Source organism: Atta cephalotes (assembly GCF_000143395.1).
Source record: "Atta cephalotes unplaced genomic scaffold scaffold00006, whole genome shotgun sequence".
NCBI lineage: Eukaryota > Metazoa > Arthropoda > Insecta > Hymenoptera > Formicidae > Atta > Atta cephalotes.
In genome coordinates this window covers 2965283-2980227 of record NW_012130070.1, presented here as the reverse complement: position 1 = coordinate 2980227, position 14945 = coordinate 2965283, and the positions used below count along the sequence as shown (strand labels likewise).

General features: G+C 30.0%; 1 protein-coding gene across 1 annotated transcript in view; it reads left to right on the top strand.

Annotated features, from left to right (window-relative positions):
- Positions 1 to 13465, top strand: part of LOC105626666 (paired box protein Pax-6-like) — a 23990-nt gene extending 10525 nt beyond the window's left edge. Inside the window, exons 2-4 of the mRNA XM_012207959.1 lie at positions 786 to 1051; positions 10453 to 10540; positions 13002 to 13465. Coding sequence (XP_012063349.1) covers positions 786 to 1051; positions 10453 to 10540; positions 13002 to 13465 — 818 coding nt within the window. The remainder of the gene's footprint in view (positions 1 to 785; positions 1052 to 10452; positions 10541 to 13001) is intronic.
- The last annotated feature ends 1480 nt before the right edge of the window (positions 13466 to 14945 follow it).

Here is a 14945-nt window from a genome sequence, read left to right as displayed (position 1 = left end):
ACACACACACACACACACACACACACACACACACACACACACACACACACACACACAAAATGCGTTTGCATCTTGTGTATTTCTGTTCTTTGAAATACTAAGAGCATCTGGCTAAATAGTGGATTCTATTCTTTTTTTAAAAACACATAATCTTATAAATACTTTCTAAAGATGCCAAAGTATATGTAAAAATCACTTAATAATTTTTATATATTTGTATAAGTAATGAACATTAATCCAGACACGAATGACTCATCGTGTGTAGATGAAAAGAAATATTTTGCTGAAATATTAAAAAATTTAGCCAGAAACAGATATGAAAATAATTTTGTTGAACTGTCAAAATAATTGTACAGAACGCTCAAGTAGAATAGCGAGGCTATAAAAGTTTTGACATTCTAACAATTAGCCTGAGCATTCTACATAATAATTATTTTGATGGTGAACATGGTAATATGCATCTGCGAATCTGTGAATTTTTTACGGCCTATCAACTCATAGTAAAAATATCAAATTATATTTTCCTTTTTATGAAAACAAAATAAACGTTGTGCGGAATTATTCGAAGAATAAGATTTTACCTATTTCTAAATATTTTTAGATATTTTAGTAAAACTATTCTTTTCGTAAAAATAAAGGATCGGAAAATTACGTTACGTATATTGAAGATTAATATTAGATAATCAATAATATTCTTTGTTGAAACTTTTCGTTAAAAAATATTCTTTGAGGAAATCAAGATGAGATCGACGTGCGCTTTAGAATTTGCGTATCACTGATTTCAGATCATGCGACATCGTCTGATGCTGTGGTTGATGGTGGCGATATGGAGCTCGGTCACCTGAGCGATCATCAAATCAACGACGCGCTGCACGATCCCTTAAATCTGGGTGAGTCCGACCGACCACGCAAGGTGCGAAGATCGCGTACAACTTTTACGACCTATCAGCTGCATGAGCTTGAGAAAGCTTTTGGGAACACGCAGTATCCGGATGTGTTCACCAGGGAGGAGCTGGCAATGAGGCTGGATCTTTCGGAAGCTAGAGTACAGGTATTCTTCACTAACAGTTCAACATTGAAGAAAGAACGTATGTCGCACAATAAGAAAAATATTGCGATAATGGGAAATTCTTTCAAATATATATATTTAGATAGGAAGATAGTAATACAAAATAAGCTGGAAAGTTTACAACGGCTTTTAATGTCAGAAAAGAAGGATATGAGTGTATTAGATAGAAAGGATCTTAAGTAATCTATGTAGGAATGCAGTAAGATACCAAACGAGCTTGGCAGGTATAATGATTTTCAGTTTTTCATATGAAAAGAAAAAGGTATATCTATGAGTATAGATTTGAAAGTTAAATATAAGGTTAAATATGAGGATTTTAATTTATATAAACAAAAATTTATATAATGTGGAAATCTATATAATTCTTATCTATATTGCGCGCACGGGAATAAAAATAGAAATGTATAAATGGAAAATATTATGATAATAAGTTGATAAGAAAAATTTTTGCAAATATTTAGACAGGAAGATAAAAATATAACATAAATTGGAAAGTTTAGGTCACTGCTAGGATTATCATATCTGGATTACAAGAAAAAAGTACACTTTTTAAAAAAGATAATGATCCAGAGATGAAATAGAAGAAGGAATATAATTTTTTAAGCATTATTTGCATAAGAAATTATATGTTTAATAAAATAAAATTTCTAGAATATAATTTTTATTGACAATTCTTATTAATATAATTTTATAAATGTACAATTTTAATTATTGATCAAAAGTTTTACGACTTTAAAAAGAGTGCATGTACTCTCTTAAAAATATATGGCTAGCCAGGGGCTGGACCAAAAATGTACGGAACAAGTGGAGCCCCGTATTTTAAGAAGCAAGTTTTAGACATGCCACGCATATAATTAAATGAACAAATAAATAACTATTAATTTTTTAATTAAATGTTTGTTTGTTTATTTATATATTTATTTGTTTATTTATTTGTGTATTTATATATTTTTATATTTATTTATTTATTTACTTAAATATTAATAAATAGCAATTTATTTAAAGTAATACTCAAACATAACGTCATATCTTCAACAATTGAAATTAAATAGTGTCGACAAAATTAACCAGGGCATCAAAAAAATACTTGTCAGAAGAATCCATATGTGATGGACTCCAAGAAAAGCGTTTTCAATTTTTTTCTAGGTCTTTGTTTTAGGAGCTCATCGGATATTTGCCCAGTTACCCGGTGGGCCAGTTTGCCTTAAATTGACTCTAGTCATGATTTATGAGACGGTTCTTAATTTGAAAAAGAGTATACGAATATATTAGATAAAGAAAATCATTAAATATAACTTTAAATATGATGTAAAATATGAGAATTAATCTGTTGTACATATATATATATATATATATATATATATATATATATATATATAAACAGAAATTCATATAATTTTGAGATCTGTAATTCTTTTCTACATATATTATGGAAATAAAAATACAGGAATTATATACATATAAATGAAAAAAATTACGACAATAAAGAAATTCTTACAAATATTTAGGTAAAAAGGTAGGAATATAAAGTAAGTTAGGAAGTTTAGTCATGATATGGCTCTCAATTTAACAAAAGAAAAATGAATGTGTTAGATTGGAAGGATTTTTAAATAATTTATACAGGAAGTAAGAATACAAAGTAACCTAGAAATTTCACAACTGCTCTTAATTTGAAAAAGAAAGATATGAGAATATTAGATATGAAAGATTTTAATCTTACCTAAATGGAAATTTAGATAACTTATAACTTTGAAATCTGTACAATTCTTGTCTATATTGCAGGTATAAAAATATAAGAGGTATATAAATGGAACAAATGTCATATAACAAATGTCTAATATCGATCAAAAGACGATGAGTTCTCATGTTCTTACCGTCATTAAATATTGTGTTTCAGAAGAATAAAATACAGTCGCGACACTTCGACTATCATATACTTTGAAGTATACTAGTTTATGCCCTTTTCGCAATGACTGATTCAAATATTCCACAAATGCGGCTTGAAGAGAATGAGGGAAAGAAGTCAGGTCAGATTTTGCCAGACAGTTGCAGAAGTATAATTAACCTTTCGTCGCTTTGACTGGACGAATTCACAAAGCCCGTGAGGCACGCGAGTGTCGTTGAGTTGTTCGCGCATTTGATAGTGGCAAGTTTCGTAAGTAGTTTTAATGACGAGTTTTAGATTCGGTAAGCAGGATAAAAATTTAAAAGGCTTAAAATTCGCGCGTAATTTGATGTTAAATATTAGAATTATTAAAAAAATTCGTGGCACAAAAATTTTTGTTTACATAACGATAAGCCATGTAAACAAAAAATGTTGTATAAATAACGTTTGTAACAAAACATGTTTGAATAATTATTATAATACTTTTTTGTTTATAATTATATGAATCAAAATTGCTTTTAAATAAAGAAAGGAATAAGGAAAGGGCCAATGTATGATCGCTAGATCTTAATGTCTAATAAATAAATAATATTTTTATATGTAAATTCTACATCTTTCAATTATATAAAACTGTGCGCCGTTTATTGTTAAACTTGAAATGCAATCATATATAAAGCTAAAATAATATTATAAAAGCTAAAATAATATTACAATTAAATTGATCGTTGTTTAATAATAATGCTACTACTAGCACCTTAAAACCGCGGAAAGAATTTAAAAATTTATTTTGTTACTTACAAAGAATTATTTTTTACATTTTTTGTCTTAATAAAATGGTTATATGGAATTATATAGTGATTAATGTATATGATGTGTGATTAATGTATGATTAATAGTGTCGATTAATTTTCACATGCAACAATTTTCATGAGGATCGATTTATATGTAGATTGTGCAAAGTTTGAGGAATATCACAAGCATCCTTAAGCGCTTGCAGGATTACACTTTGGCGATTCAGCCTTAAGGCGCAAATCACTTAACTAATTAGAGACTATTGTTTCGTGAAATATCGTGCCGCCGTTTTCCATTTGTAATTTTGCGAAACACACACTACGCTTCGAATTCGTCAATAGTTAATTTCACAGAAGAAGAGCTATACCTCGTGTAGAGTAATAATCTGCTTTAGATTTTAAACCGGCGTCCTTGAAAATTCAAGTACGTTGCAGCATTGGGGTGTAATTCAATTCACAGAACGGAACGAATCGTTTCGTACGTGATCATTTGTATGTACTTTCCCTTTATCTCCTTTTAATACGTATTATATGAAACACAAATTAATTTTCGTAGAATGCAAGAAATATTCCAGTTTACAATTAAATGTCGCTGTGTGCAGAATAAATAATTAAATTATATCGGTAACCCCAATTATTCATAAACTGATAATGATAATTCGTTTGAGTGTGATGAAATTAATGGGTATAAGTATCTACATATATGTATATTACATATGAATGAGTATAGAAAGAATATATAGCAACTGTTTTTAACAAATATCAAATAAAAAAAGAATTTTTTATCGATTTTTTTAGGAATATTCTTAAATCATTATGTTTTTAAAATCATCCGATTCGATTGTTTTATTTTAACGTATGCGACAAAGAAACTATATATTTAGAGAAGGAACGCACACTTACGCATGCATTTTCTATACGTATGTAACCATGGATGAATACGAGGGGTTGCATGAGGCCACTGGCGGAAGGGTGACGATGTTGAAAAGAGACAGAGCATTCCGATTGGCCCATTGTGGTACAGCGAAGCGACAATGCCGGCAATTGGCCGTCGCTCGACAAAACCGCTAAATGATCCGCCGCGGCGCACAGTGGTGCTACAGCCACTTTATTTCAATCTAGGAAATCCTCCGTATACCCCTTCCAGTCTCTCCACTCACGCGTCGATTCCAGATACGAAATTACCCCATTTTTCAATATTAATGGCTGGCCGATGTATCGACGATCGGACACGTATGGTAATGCAATCGCGAGTCATTTCTGACGTTTCCTACGCTTTGATAGATGATTTGTCATCACCGGACATTCTGATGGAATTTTTATGGGTTACAATAGACGTTGCCACGCGACTTCTTACGAATTCATTTATATCAAATCTGTATTAAAAAGATAGTGTCTTCCTTTAAAATCCTTTTTTTATTTTCTTTATCTTTCTAGTTACCTTTTATCTAAAACAAATATCATGATAATAACAATTTCCAAACTGTATAAGTGTATTCAATCGTCAGAAGAAAGCCTTGAAAAATATATTATTTTACATATTTTTAAAATGATTTTTAATAAAATAAAAATTTTTTTTAATAAGCAATATTATTTGTAGTGAAAGAGTTCATAAAAAATTTTTTTAAAAGGATAGGATTAAATTAATTTAGAAAAAACTTAATAATTTGATAGAAAGAATATATCGAAGATTTAATTGATGAGTTATATATTAAGTATTATATATTGAATTAGCAAAACTTAAATTTTGAGAAATATATTCTTCTTAATATTTTTTAATTAAATATTAAATGGTTTTTAATGAAATAAACCAATAAATATTTCTTTTAATAAACAATATTATTTATAGTGAAAGAGTTTATAGAAGTCCTTTTTAAAAGGACAATATTATTAATTATGCTAATTTATAAAAAAAACTTAAAAGTTTAATAGAAGGAACATATTTAGAGATTAAGCTGACAAAACGTTATTTAAGAGTTTTATTATAAGTGTAATGTAGAACGTACAGTACAGTCTGCAGAAATATTGCCGATTTCTATGGTAAATTGTTCGAGAATTTAATAGGGTAGAGGAAACGCGTTGGTGTTGTAAACTTTCGAGTTCGTGGTGGGTCGCTTAAATGACGCAAGGTTTGCGAGCACTTAAGCGTTAGAGGCTATTCAGGAGCGATTAAATAATTAACAGCAATTAGGCAATTGAATTTCCTGCCCCTCCCCCTCGTGTCACGCAACGTTGACCTTCTTTCCCGAACTTCAACATTATTCCTCTTTTCTCTTTCTCAACATTATTTTATTTCCTTCTCTCGGTGCACTCTTGATTTTGTCACGTTGCTTTAATTTTATTTTGCAATTTGTCGAATAAACTTGCTAACTTGTCTTGATCCAAAGAGTCACTGTAAGTCGTTTCATTCAGATTTCAAATCAATGTTGTACAGTCGTGTTGTACAGAACGGTTGTAACTTTTTTTCGAGTTTCGGAACGTAGCTTATTCAAATGCTTATGAATGATTGGTTCTTACTAAGGCGATTCTTTAATAAATCGAGTTACTATAGAAATACATAATTTTTTTATATAATGAAATTGAAGTACCGAAATTGATATGTGTAAAATTCTTCGGTAGGTTACCGATGAAATAAGAGAGAAAAAAAATATTGAAAATGTAACCTTCCACGTATAATTTACAATTAGTGACAAATAATGCTTGCAAATGTTTCTTTGATTAACTGCACATAAATCTTACCATAGGCTTTTCTCAAAAACAAGATTATAATAATTTAAAAAATTACGATTTTAATACTCACAAAAAAGTAATAGGTCAAACGGCCATTCTGATAAGATATTTATTTACGTGTATAAACTTGCATGTATAAATTCAATCTTGAAAAGTAAACATTATCTTATCTTGTTTTTGTCCGATGAAGATGCAGGCTCTTAATTTACTTTCGTATATTCAATACTATTTCATTAGATGTACACATAATTTTAATATTTTATCTAAATTATATAGATATTTGTAATTTTGAGCTCTGGTGAGGCATCCCAAATTTTCGACACTTTACTAAAGAATCTTCTTAAAGATTTAATTCATTTACATTTAACTTCTTTATAGAAGCAAGGTTGAATTCCGAAACTCATTGAAAAAAAGTGTTGCAATCATTCTGTCCGTGACTGTACATGATATTAGGTGTAATTTAATTTTTTTTTCAAAAACTGATTTATTTAAACAATATATATCACGTAAACGTTTAATAACTATTGTACGATCAACATTTAATTCTCTGGCAAGTTCTGAAGTGGATTGTGCTGAATTTTCGTCCAATAATGGTTGCAAATCTGCATTTTTCATTGAAATCATCACATTTGAATCAATAGAACCAATATTCACATGTCTTGATAGAGCAACATCACTATAAGTTTCTATTAGAATTCTATGACCTTCAGTCATTTTCTTCTGATTAAAAAATAAAAGCAATGCATCGAAAATGCTTTTTAGGAAACTCTTTTTTAAACACGATGTTTATTGTGTTGTTAGCAAACGACTAAATATTATGGAGTAATATTAAAGCATTAAGAAATAATAGCTATGATTGAAATGTCTTCGACAACACTGACATTAATATCATTTCTTGCAAAACTCTTAAAATTAAATCACACTTCTAATAAATTAACCTTTGTAGTTCTAGATGCTTGTCTTTTTCAAAGAAAAGATTAATATATTAATTTGTGATAAATTGATAATAAATTAACAATCAATGTGATTATTATTTTTGATTTCAATTTATTATTGCACTTTAAATTCGACCAATCGAATCAGTGCACACTTTATAGAATTGAGAAAATGTATTTGTAAATATGAATATTATAAATATCAAGATCTATTTTAATCAAAAATAGAATTCTTTGTCTTATTTGGTTGATCTTTGATTTATTCTTATGAATTAAATTTTTTATCAATCTAATAAATTCATTTATGAAGAAAAGAATTATTCAGATGCAAAAGAGTCCGACCTTAATTTTATTATTAAGGGGTAAAGCTGTCTGTTACCGACTAAATCGTAATTTTTATATTACAATTTTTTTTCTTCTTTTACAGATTTGAAAATCCTTTTTCAGGATTAAAGTATACGCGTGTCTGTGAGACGTATACTGGAATTTACCGAGACAACAAAAAAATTTTCTTAAGATTTTAATTTCGAAATTTTTACCGTTCTTGAAATAAATTCCACTTCACTTACACGTATTGTATTAATGTGTATACTTTAATATTGAAAAACGATTTTTGAATCTGTAAAAGAGGAAAAAGATAATTATTATATAAAAAAGACGACTTTAATTTTGAAAAATTTTTTTGTTAAGCCTTCGATTATATAATTTTGCAAGGATTGCTCAGGAATGTTTGTGCATGTTATACTTTTTCGAGAAAGATATCATTTGGTACATACGATCTATAGAATTTCTGCACTATGGGAATTATAAAGTATGAAGTGACAGCTATAAGAGCTGAAATAAAGTGAATTTTTAATTTTTTTCTCTGATTTTCTTAAATTTAGTATTTTTTTTTATGCGTACCTTTATTATGTAAAAAGATTTGGTGATCTATAAAGCCAATTGGCTATAAATTCGGAGAAATTGACAATCTGCAATTGTCGATTCTTGGTTTAGGATCCCCTTAAGAAATTTAATCTTACACCAGGTGTATAAGCTTAAATCCGCTGTTTCTTAGTTCAGAAAAACACATTTTTTTTTCCTAGGAAGCAAAAACAAATTTATTTAAAGTACTTGCCTTCGCTAACTATACATTTTTCCCGTCTTTCGGGCAATTTGTGTATACGACGCCAAAAAAATTCCTCATCTTTCGAGGCAAACCACTCATCAAGCCATTTTCGGACGTCTTCGTAAGAATCGAAGTACCGCTCAGCGAGCCCGTGGCCCATCGACGAAAACAGAAGGTCAGAAGGTACCAGGTCTGGTGAGTAAGCGGGATGGGGTAGCACTTCCCAGTTGAGTGTCTCCAAGTAGTTTTGGACCATTATTGACGTGTGCGATGGTGCGTTGTCGTGGAAGAAAATCAGCTTGTCATGTCCTTTTTTCCGATAATGCGGCTTTTTTTCACGCAGAGCACGGTGCAATTTGATCAGTTGTTGGTGGTAGCGGTGAGCATTAACAGTTTCACCAGGTTTTAACAGCTCGTAGTAGATACCTTCCTGATCCCACCAAAAGCACAGCATCGTCTTCCGTCCGAAGCAATTTGGTCTTGAGGAAGATGGTTGGGCGGGATCAACCCAAGATTTCTTGCGTTTAGGATTCTGAAAATAGATCCATTTTTCATCGTCTGTCACAATCCGATGCAAGAACGACTTTCTTTTTTATCTGGCAAGCAGAATTTGGCATGTGTTTTGGCGTCGCTTCATCTGCCTATCGTTCAGTTCATGCGGCACCCATTTTCCGATCTTTTGAACTTTCCCCATGGCATGTAGCCGCATGGAAATGGCTGCTTGAGAAATACTCAATTGCTCGGCAAGCATTTCTTGCGATTGGGTATCGTCCTCGTCCAAAAGAGCCTGCAATTGATAGTCCTCAACCTTCCTGGGCCGATTTTCACGCTTCTTATCACTCAGGTCAAAATTGTCGTTATTGAACCGGCGAAACCAATCTCTGCATGTTGTTTCCGATAAATTGTCGCTATAGGCCTCCACAAGCATTCAATGCGATTCGGCAGCCGATTTCTTCAAATTGAAAAGCAAAGCTTTTCGCATATGATTTTTTTTTAGCAAAAAACTAGACATGATGAAAGAAAAAATGTATGTTGTTATATGAAATTGCTGATGATGTGCACTGATTAATGTTGACAGATGTCAAACACATAAAAAAAAGTGTGTTGTTTGCCCAGGATAGCTTTGTACGCTCACTAATGCCACCTATAAACAAACAGCGGATTTAAGCTTATATACCTAGTATAGGTATTATTTATAATAATTATAATACTAATTATATAAAACTGCTAAATATTATTATATGCTTAAGTACTTATCGTCAATTTATTTATATCTATTTAGGCTTTTTTTAGAATTTTAAATACATATATATTTAAATATAGATTCACATATTTTTATATATTTTACTATATATGTTGCGCAGTTTTTTCTCAGACTAAAAGTCTAATAAAATCTTTCTCCTTTTTTTTTCTCTTTTCTTTTCCTCTATTTCTTCTGGCACTCACGAAAATTCGTAACAGCTCGGGTAGAAAGCGAAAGTATTTATACGGCAACCGGATAGGATCGTCAGGGGTAGACAAGAATAAAGCCAGAGGCAGGGGTTGCTAGCACTCAGGGGTACGAAGGAAATCAGGATAATTGTTAATAATTAGCTTAATCAACTTCGAGAACAAGCTTTTGTTGTTGGCTGTTCTGATATGCGTGTTTGGAGTTCTCATGAGTTTCCCTTTCCTGCCAATTTTGGATCTTCATGATGAATATCTTAATATGATGAATATGTTCTAATAAGTCGTAATCAATAGAAATCACGAATTGCTTTTTAACAGTTTGGTTGAACAAATTGAGACTATAATAATATTTATACTATAATAATATTTAAATTTTTAAAAAGTCGTAATCAATTATTTCGCAACAATTGCACAATATTTTTATTGCTAATTATTTGAGATTGCGTTGAATGTTTATCTTACAAAATATTCTTCTTTTGCTTCAGGTGTGGTTTCAAAATCGGCGTGCAAAGTGGCGCAAGAAGGAAAAAGCTTTAGGTAGAGATACGAGTTTTATGCACGTTGAACAAGGCGGTGAGTTGAAAGATAATAATTTAAATTGATCTCTGAAACAATACGATATCTAACGAAATAAAAAGGGAAACTTTTAATTTAAAAATTTTAAAAAAGTACTCTTATGTGATTGTTAATTATTAGACATTTAATTTTGCAAAATTATTTATTATTTGAAATATAATATGATTTAAATGTAAATTTCTCCGTGTCACATAATTTGTGTTATCCTTAAGTTTAGATAAATAATGTTTTTTAAATAAAAAAATGAGATCACATTTTTCCGTTCTTTTTCACAATAATAAATTTTTTCGCTGTCTTTTCCTTTTTTCTTCGCTTTTCTTTTTTTAAATAATTAAATAATCGTGAAAGTTCATTTTCGTTCATCGTTGCTCCCTCGCTGTATAGTAACGTGTGCGTTACGCTTGCTAATATGTGCATGAGAGGACGATAGGGCGCAAGTTACGAAGGGTAGATGCAATCGGCGACAATTACGTCTAATTTTAGTGTTGGTTGTCGCAGCTATCACGTGCAAATAATATAGAATAGAAAGTCGCGATTATTTTTTCATGAAGCATTCTGAATAAAGCTTGTATATCGAATGGGTAATGTTAGCAGTAAAAATAGTCTAATGACTTTTTAACTTTACAGTATTCCTATATCATATAATGATGATCAGGTTTATTAACTGTATTTAACCGCATAACGAGAAGACTTCTCAATTTCTTTTTGTATTTCGAATTTAGCATAATGAATATAGATTTTTCTCAGAAATATTCAAAAATAACAGAAAAATTTATATTATTTTCTAATAAGCAAAAAATAAATAAATATTTTATTCATGAATTATTTTTTAATATATTAACATATAAAATGCATATTTATTAATTATAGTTTGCTTTCTGAAAAATAATTATAAGAAATCCCTTTCATATTTTCTAATGAAAAAAAAAAAATAATAAAGAGAAAGAAAACGAAGCTCTCCTATTCCAATAATCAATTCAATAATCACCTAATTTTTAACTTTATCATTTAGGATGTTTTATATCACAATTAAAGTCACTATTATTGATATCATGTTATACATATATGATTAAATCAATTAAATGTTTTCCAAAATTTATATTAGTATTCGAGAACATTATGGATATGGATTTAATTATAATTTTCTAAAAAAAAATTAATAGAAATCAAATAAATATTAAACGAAATAAGTAATTAAATGGCTTATTATAACAGCATTAAAAAAATAATGATTTCAATTAATATAATTTTAACTAATATACATTTTTTTAATGCAAGTTTTTGACAGAAATTGCTTATTTAAACAATATAAACGAAAATATACATATATAGTTTTTAAGAATAGAAATAAAGAAGTAAGTAATAATAAAAAGCCAATTAAGAATTCACCGCGCGGCTGCCAGTGAGTAAATCATATTTATTAAATATATTAAAAAATTTTTACTGTGCACACATTTTGACCAACATTTTCGATCTCTCCCAATATAAAAACAAAAAAAACATAAAAATAATTTTATTAACTTATAATACAGTTAAAACGCATTACTAGAATATATATAAATATTGTTGAGTCATAATCACGCGTTATATAACGCGCACAAAAATTTGTAGAATGATTATCTTGTTATCAACAATGGTGCAAGTTCCTAGAAATATTCTAAAAGTTGTTGTATGATAATTTATCAGTGTATCAAATGACAAATAAACCAATGTATAAATGTTAATCATTTTTAGTAAAAAGTTTTTATGTAACCAAGTAGTGTAACGTCAATTTAACATTCTAATAAAAATTATTGTGATTTTGATGAATACAAATCAGTGAGAAATTATTGCGACTGTGTCGATTAAGAGTTAAAACAGTATAATTAAAAAGTTAGAACAGTAAATCTTTAAATGCAAATTTAAAGGTTTGTGAAGAATAATTACTTAGAAATATCGTTTTTTTGTTTTCAAAATTGACACAATTAAAAAAATTAAAAATTATCAGAGAAAGAAGAAAACTATTTTTCGAATTGATTATTGATCAAATAATAATATTGGTAAAATGATTATATTTTGATTAAATGTTATTTTCGTTTCACAATTCTTAAAAAATCACTCTTTTTAAATTATGATAATTTTGATTTTTTCTTAAGAAACATTTTTTCAGAATTGTGATGATTTATGAAATTAAGTTAGTTCACTTTTGACAATTAATAAGGTTTACTTAATTTTATGTCCTTGAGTTGTGTTACTTTTTTTAAATAAGTGAATGATATATTGAACAATATTAATATAAAATAATATTTTATAACAATTTCTTTTCTCGCTGCTGAGGTATAAAAATATCTCGGGTGACTATTCCTGGGTTAAAATAATATAAATTGTTCAGAAACGAAAAGTCGATCTAGTTTTGTCCGAAAAAGAATTTGAAGTAACATGAAAGAAGTAAGCAAGCCCATCGGAATTCTGTTTACAGGTGTCAACGAGTTGTCCCTTCACGCGCGGCTGTTGCAAACGGCGAGCGGCGTTCCCGGCTCGGACTCCTCGGGTCCGCCGACAGGCGCATTTCCCTGGTTCATACCTCCGGTTTTCCCGTCACCCTGGCCACCGAGCGCACCCAAGTTGCCGCCATTGCATGCGCTCCTGTCGCAATACATCGGCCTGCCTTTGCCGCAGAATCTAGCATCACTCGGCACGATGCTTCCGGTCGGCCTGAATCCGAGTTCGTCGCTAAATCACAGCAGCGTGAATGGACACTCCTTGAGCGGCCATATACATGGTCATCCCTTGAATCTCGGAGTGCAGAGCATACCACAAAACCTAAGCTCGAAGAATGACAGGGAGGAGGATTCGGCGTCGTCCGACGACGAGATTAGGAAGCAAAGCGCGGAAGTGCTGAGAGTAAAGGCGGAAGAAGCGTTACGTAAGGCGGACAATTAACTGTGAGAGCTTATAAATTTTTGTAAATACCTTTGTAAAGACCTCTTCAGGGTCATCCAAAAGCCATTTGATACTAACGTAAACATTCACGAACCTATAGTATCCTGTATGAGTCAGAAAATTATTTCGTTTGTCAGGACTGCAAGAGCATGGAGTCGTGTTGATCATACTGTTCGATAGACATTTTAATATGCGATGTATCCCGAGAGAAAACGCTTTTGCTAATGTATTCTAAAGTTAAAAAAAAAATTAAAGCTTTCCATTATAACAAAGAATCCTTTTATTTTTGTGTTTTCTTCCGGGATACTCTGTAGAATCTGAACTTAAGATTCGAGTAACGTGTATTCACTGTATTCGAATAGAAAACACATTTGATACATTTGGATATTTGTTATGATATATCGGTTAATGTTATCAATTTTGAATATTCGATCAGCAGCTTAGTCCAATCGATAGATTCATTTTGACTTACACGACTTCAGCGCTAATTAGACGTTCACATAAGATGCAATAATAATTAGTTGCTGATTGAATGTACGCAACCTTTTTGATTTAGAGATATAGAGACTTTAAAATTGTGAAAATTAATTTATTCAAATACGTTCTTAATTAAAAAAAAATTCAAGACAAAAATACATATACTTGATTTTGAATTAATACAGATTTTTAGTAAATAATTGAATTTCTCCAGAATTATTTAACAAAAATAATAGAAATTTAATGTTCCATTCATGAATTTTTAAAAATATTTTAATATATAAATATGTATAATATTTTTGTGTTACCTAATTATATTTTATTTAATATTACACACAAATGTAATATTATTTTGTTGTTATTAAATAAATTATATATATATATATACACAAGTACAATATTTCGGAAAACTACAGCTAGCAGTTTATGAGGAGACATTTCATTGTTTATTTTTATTCGCGATTCAGGGAAAAAACATCGAAATAAGATTTAACGGATAGCAATATACATAGTGCAACCAGGTATCATTACATAATGAGTTATGCACTATTATTTGCGTCGTAATTATTATAGCATTATACTACGTTATTTGACAATACGTAACAATGTACTTCATGCATATCAGAGATTGATTTTTTTCTCTCAAATTTCTAAATAAATCAACATGTAAGGTCTGATTGGACTAATTGTTGTTAATTATGTTATTAGATCATTGTTTAATAATTTATAAATTGGATTTAATTATGTTTTAATTCTTTAAAAAAATATACAAAAATTGCGATATATCATATTCATCCTGTATCACAACTGCCTTATCCCGTATGTAAAAAAAAAAGACAGATGAGTGCAGCTGCGTAAAATTTCTTCCAAAAGATTAAGTGCCGTACAGGATCGCTGGAGTACGTATTAAGTGAAGAGAGTGAGAGTGAGAGAGTGAGAGAAAGAGAGAGAGAGAGAGAGAGAGAGAGAGAGAGAGAGAGAGAGTAGTTAAGTTAATAATATA